General features: G+C 38.7%; 1 protein-coding gene across 1 annotated transcript in view; it reads right to left on the bottom strand.

Annotated features, from left to right (window-relative positions):
• noc2l (NOC2-like nucleolar associated transcriptional repressor) overlaps window positions 1-5,493 on the bottom strand; it is a 22,060-nt gene extending 16,567 nt beyond the window's left edge. Inside the window, exons 1-11 of the mRNA XM_016663673.1 lie at window positions 5,262-5,493; window positions 4,797-4,916; window positions 4,115-4,298; window positions 3,799-4,033; window positions 2,944-3,034; window positions 2,780-2,858; window positions 2,573-2,683; window positions 2,382-2,495; window positions 2,066-2,254; window positions 1,091-1,230; window positions 933-945 (exon numbers count right to left, since the gene is read on the bottom strand). Of these exons, the coding sequence (XP_016519159.1) occupies window positions 933-945; window positions 1,091-1,230; window positions 2,066-2,254; window positions 2,382-2,495; window positions 2,573-2,683; window positions 2,780-2,858; window positions 2,944-3,034; window positions 3,799-4,033; window positions 4,115-4,298; window positions 4,797-4,916; window positions 5,262-5,281 (1,296 nt within the window). The 5' untranslated portion in view covers window positions 5,282-5,493. The remainder of the gene's footprint in view (window positions 1-932; window positions 946-1,090; window positions 1,231-2,065; window positions 2,255-2,381; window positions 2,496-2,572; window positions 2,684-2,779; window positions 2,859-2,943; window positions 3,035-3,798; window positions 4,034-4,114; window positions 4,299-4,796; window positions 4,917-5,261) is intronic.
• Between the last annotated feature and the right edge of the window lie 580 nt (window positions 5,494-6,073).

Below are 6,073 nucleotides of genomic sequence, written 5' to 3' on the forward strand. Positions count from 1 at the left end.
ACAACACAATCCAAAAAAAAAAAGAAAAAAAAAAAGAACCTATATCCAGCAATGCATGCAAGCAATGTATTTTATTGAATAATTTCAAGTCCTCTCACTTCTGTTTTTTGTGTCTTTTGTCTGTGTTTTAATGCTGTGCAACATTCATGCACAGAGTCCACACAAATATTTTTATTGCCTTCTGCTAGACTCCACTACAGGAAATAAGCAGAAAGGATGCCACCTGAAGCAATACATTCTAATAATGGACTTTAACCAAGAAAAATAGAAATGACTTGCTGGCAAACGCCACCTGGTGTTGAAAAGTGAAACTTCAGATGAGGGATGTTGTAAATTTGTTTTAGTTTGTAATTCTGGGAAAACTTGCTTTTTATTTTTTAACTGAAGGATATATAACTTTAAAAAACAAAAAAAACAATGCTTGGTGTTTTTATTAGGCATAGTTTCCATAACAGCAACCACTTTAATCCAGTGTTTTCCAGACTCAGATAACCAGTGAGGCATGCTTTAATTCACACTGAATCAAAATATTTTGAAAAGTTTAAGTTACAAGAAAACAAACTCTAATAAACCCTACTAACCAAATATGGTTTATTTTAGTTGCCCGTGTTTTTACAGGGTTGTTCTCTGTAAAAACTATGTATTATATTGTCTTATCAAAAATGTAATGTGGCAAAACCTGTGCAGAGCCACAAACTCAGAATGTGTCAAAGTGCTTTGTGTGTATACTAAGTTCTCACTTAGTTTTGAAAAATTTACCATTTTTCACAAATTGTATCTCTAAAATGATAAAACGTCTTCACAGAGTATTCTGAAGCTCTTCAGAATGTTAATGGTAAACTTATAAAATATTGATATTATGAGAGATGATTAAAGAATTAACAATTAACATGACAACTGGTTAAAAACTGACCATTACTCAGAACAATTACATTCTGAGCAAAACTGAAAGTAAAATTATTCACACAAAGTGACATAAGGATACAGCAGTTAACATTTCATTGCATAGTAAACATTACAATTACAGTGATTCCTTTGATTATAATTTTTTGGATTACCCACCCACATGTACTCAAAGCTGAATACTCACTTGATGGTGCCAAGTATGACTTGGCAGAGAGGGTAGATGAGCGGCTGGAGAACGTCACTGGGATACAAGGTGCTGAGGACCCGACACCACAGATACAGACAGTGAATAAACTGCCAGTTATACACCGCCTGATGGGTCTCCTAACAAAATAAAATAAAATAAATACAACCAATGCCACACCTGTACACAGAAAAGATTTGTGCTCTTTTTTTGTTACTGTATTTACTGTTGGATATATTTATTCTTAGAGATGCACTAAGAAAAGGGCTGGCTGAAATTCTGTTTGTTCTTTACTTGCCTGTCAGAAACTAAAAATCAGATAATTCCCCAATCAGTGAATGCAATACTTAAAGACTACAATGACAACAATCTTCGGTGTGGACGGTATCACTGAGTGCTGGAGAAGATCAAAAGGTCTAACAAAATATTTAAAAGAAAACTATTTTGTGTGCAGGCATGCAGGTTGTTCATTCAGTCTACTATCTTAAAATATGAAGATAAACAGGGCGACTGGATGATGGTAGGGGAAGAGCAGAGGAACATATTTAGTGTTCACTAAATAATTACTAATAAAAGATTATGAAAACAGTTTTGAGCTTTATTCGTTGTATTTTTCTCCTGATCAACTCCTTTTTGCTCCCTTGTCACATAAGATTTCAGATAAAACCTGTTTTAATATCACTTAAATGTTTTAAAACGATATTTTATCAACAAAACCTAGTCTGGTAGGAAAATATAAACAGCTATGAATGTCTTTTACAATATATTTAGCAAAATACGGTTAGAAATATATTGTATCTTATAATACTTGTAGAAACAAGCAAACAGATAAAGGTGCACCTCTAAGATCGCAACAATTACAAAAGCATAAACGGTGAAAATGATCAGGAACAGTTAAAAGTAACGTGACGTCTTTCACAAATGTTTCAAATAAAACTTTATTTCTTTGAGAAAGTGGGGCTTGAACCAACCAACCTTCTTCTTCATGGTCATGGCGTTCCTGAGGTGAATGGCCAGCTGTCGGATGTAGATGAAGGCCTGCTGATAGGAGACGTGAGTGTCCAAGGCGTACATCTCTGTCAGAGTTCGTTGCATGAAGTTAATCATGGGGAGCGCATTGGGAGATGTGAACTTGCAGTTTTGCACATAGGAAATGTACATTTGCTGCAAAGAGGAAGAAAACTAACATGAGAAGACGTTTCTGTAGAAAACGACCCAAAACTCAAACCTGGCAAGATGGGAAATGTGGATTTATTGGTAGAACAAAGCTTGAGCCAACTTCTGTGGTTACCTTTAAAATTATATTAAGATACGCCTCCTGTTTGTGTCTGCAGATCTTGTTGAGGGCCAGAAAGGAAAGAACCCGACCCGTTTCCTCCCCTGTGCTCCACTGCTTTAGAAGTTGCTGTAGACCAAACGCAACGGGTTAAAAACTGACCATGAGCATCTCTTTACTGCAACGAATCCGAGCTAAAGCTCAACCTTCAACAGATGCCGACACTGTTTGGGCAGACACAGGTAATACGGTACGAGCTGGTTGACGTGCTTCAGGACAGCAGTGATGACGGTGGTTTCTGTCAGGCAGGATAACAGCTGCAGACGGAGGAGCGGGAAAGAAAACCAACAATTAGCGGGATGATGTGAAATGTATTCTCTGTTTTACTCTGCATTGAACCACATCGGCCAAACCTGAACTACTCCACCCAGATACATCTTGATGTCATTCAGATTCCTCTGCCATCTTGGACTAGATGAAGGAAGCACCAATCTGAAAACAAAACAGAAATCAATGCAGCCTTTGTAAAGCTAAACAATAAGAAGAGAGATCTGCAGATGTTTGGGTAACTTTATACTTGTTCTGATCTTTGTTGGGCTTCACGTTGAGCAGCTTCTGCAGGGCCAGGTGAATCTCTCTGATACAGAGCAGGATCAACGCATTGAACACTGCAGAGGTGAAAGAAGGAAATGTCAGATATTTGCATGGACTGAAACTTGCCATTATTTTATGTCAGCAAAACAAAATGTAAGTTGTCTAATTTCATGGTACTTTCCTAGACATCCTAACCACTTAACCCTTCAAACGAGAGCCACATTCACCCAGGTCCACTTGCTAACCTGCACACATTCAGACGCCGAGTCGCAGATCAGTAGGCAACTTGGGATCAACATGTGACAGGGGAAAACTGGAATCAAACTCACAACTGTCCAACTGCAAATCAAATCACAACCCTGCATGTTCCTTATTCATGTGTTTGTTATGCTAAAGGAAACTGCATCCATTAACACCTGCACGCACGAGGGTAGTTTATCAGTACTATTCCTAAAGATGGTGTTATAACATGTGAGCAGGCTCTGGTCCGTTCTTTTCTTGAATTTGTAAAGTGTAAGCAAAGGTAAAGTCACTCCTGTTGGATTCTGAACATCATCTTTAACGAGTTTGATCATACCAAGAAAGTCAGCATGAGCGATACTTTTTTGCCTCAGAGCTGCATGGAATCCCAGTGGTGCAAGTTGTCACCACTCTCTAGAAAAACAGCCATCTTTTAAAATGTTACTATTTGTAATTTTCTCATATGATAATATAAGAAGCCACAACAAATTATGCAGAACAGAAATGCTGTGAACAGAAACCAACATGGTTTCATATGTGGAGATAAAATCCCTCTGTCGTTACAAGCACAGGCTGCATTTGTTAGGCGACGACCTACCTGAACTGTCAGCCACCTTGTAGCGACACTGACCGACTCCTTCCCCCTTCGTCGTGGCAACGGCAGCCTTAAAGGCCTGTGTGACCTCTCTGAAGAGGCGAGGAGTGGGATCTTTCCTCAAAGCAGCTCTCCACTCTTCAATCATTTTGTCTGTGACTTTGATGGACTCCACTGCCTTTTTGGTCTTCTTCGAAGCTGTGTGTTCTTCCTCATCATCCTCCTCAGAGATAGCTTCCTACATGGAAAACATGAAAATCTCAGCATTTTTCATTTCACACGATTCTTACAGATACACACAAACCAAAGGCCGGCTTACCTCCAGTTCAGCCGGTAGTTTGTGGTACTTATTTCCATCCTCCTCCTCTTCAGAGCTGTCCGTGTCATCAAAATTGAGCAGCGATTGGTCATTTTCCTCCAGAAACTTGTAGAACTCCGGGTCTTTGTTCTTTAACCGGGACAGCTGCTCCTTATGCTCAGAGGCTTTACCCTTCTTTTCATTTCTACATGATACAGAAACAGATCTACATTGAAGAGGTTTGTTCATATCAATGATGTGCAGCACCATGAGAAAGTATTGATATCCCTTGGACCTTTTTACATTTTGTCATAATACAATATTGTGGTGTCATCTGACCAAAGCATCTTCTGTGTTGTCTATGATTGCAGCCAGCTGCTAATGTAACTTCTACAGTTTTTGTTTGAAAATGGCTAAGAGTTGTCCTATGAATATATTCTTATTCTGTTTATCAATTAATGAACTCCTGAAGACACCAGGGTTGGATTTTATGTAGTAATATCAGAGTAAAGCGGGTCGTAAATGAAGTCTGCAAATGTAGTTATAAAACGTTTGCAGAATTCATTTGTAATCATTTTAAAACCATCATTACTTTTCCTTCCATGTACACAACAGTCCACATGGATACAATGTATCCAAGTGGATACAATAAAACATGGATACAATAAAACAGACTAATATTTCTGTTTACAACAATACTCACGTCGGAGGCTCTGCTTTCTTCTTTTTCTTCTGTTTTGGAGTCTCTTCTTCAGATTCATCTTCGTCTGGAGAATCGAATCCTGAGACCAGGAATTCGTCCACACTGAGGTCTTCTAATTTCCTGTAGTAGATTAAAATTAATAAACTAAAGTCAGAAACTCTCACACGTGCGTGAACAAGCCGTGCAGTGTAAAGCAACGAGAAATATGTGAGGAAGTTTGAATGTCTATTTGATAATTAGCCCAAAGTATGTGTTAAAACTGTCGTAAAGTACATCAGATATAAAGTGTGCTAGCATGCCCGCCTTAAGCTAACAGCGTGGATGGCTAAAATAGAATCAAACTGCATTAAACTCGTTCTAATAAACTTCCCAGTGATTTAAAACTATTTAACCTTTAAAGTACAACCGGAGCCGAAAGATGAACAGTTGAATTCACGAGTCAAAATAAATAAACCTCTAACAAACCTTTTCTGTTTCGCTGCCATGCTGGATTAAACAACGTGACGCCGGTGTGACGCAGAACTGCAGTACCCATAATCCTCCTGTGCTCAGGGAATGGAAGCGCTCCCCAACATTGAGCCGCTAGATGAATTGGATAGAAGTGGGCACGAAGCGGAGCTGAGTGACTTTTCCTCTTGAAAGGATGTTAAAAGCATTTTCGGTTGTGGGAGTGGAATTATTCCGGTCTGGATGTGGTGCAACATTTACACTATTTGCCAAAACAAACAATGGCTTTCCTATTTTTTGTTGTATTGAAATCTATCTGATATTAGACAAATAATAATAATAATTCTCCAACTCAGTCTACAGACTGATTGGGGAAGCAGTTAACAGTCGATGGAGGGGACATGCTATACATGCAACTGCCTGGTATTATACCGCGGATAATTTGTGAAAATACCAACAAATTTATAGTGGTGGTTGACCCACTGCTGCCTTATTGGCTACGCTAATTAATTCACTTTGTTCAGGACTTAACACATATTTTATCAACCAAACAACTCTGTTGTGAAATATCAAAGTAGTCAAGTGGGAGTCCTCCGTTCTTCCCAAGCAGGATGGAGTATGCAGCATGTAAGCCTCGCCCCCGCTTGCCTCGCAGGGTGAAAAATGGTGCGCACCCACATAATTGATTTTATGTTTCTCGTGTGCGGGTTTCATTACTTGTAATTCTAACTAACTTAATATAGTTATCCCAAATATTAAATGCGCTCAAGGTGACACTTGTACGTAGAGTGACTTGAAAAAAAAAGAAAAGAAAAAGCTCTTTCAAAAAT

Source organism: Poecilia formosa, unplaced genomic scaffold (genome assembly GCF_000485575.1).
Source record: "Poecilia formosa unplaced genomic scaffold, Poecilia_formosa-5.1.2 Scaffold437, whole genome shotgun sequence".
Lineage (NCBI taxonomy): Eukaryota > Metazoa > Chordata > Actinopteri > Cyprinodontiformes > Poeciliidae > Poecilia > Poecilia formosa.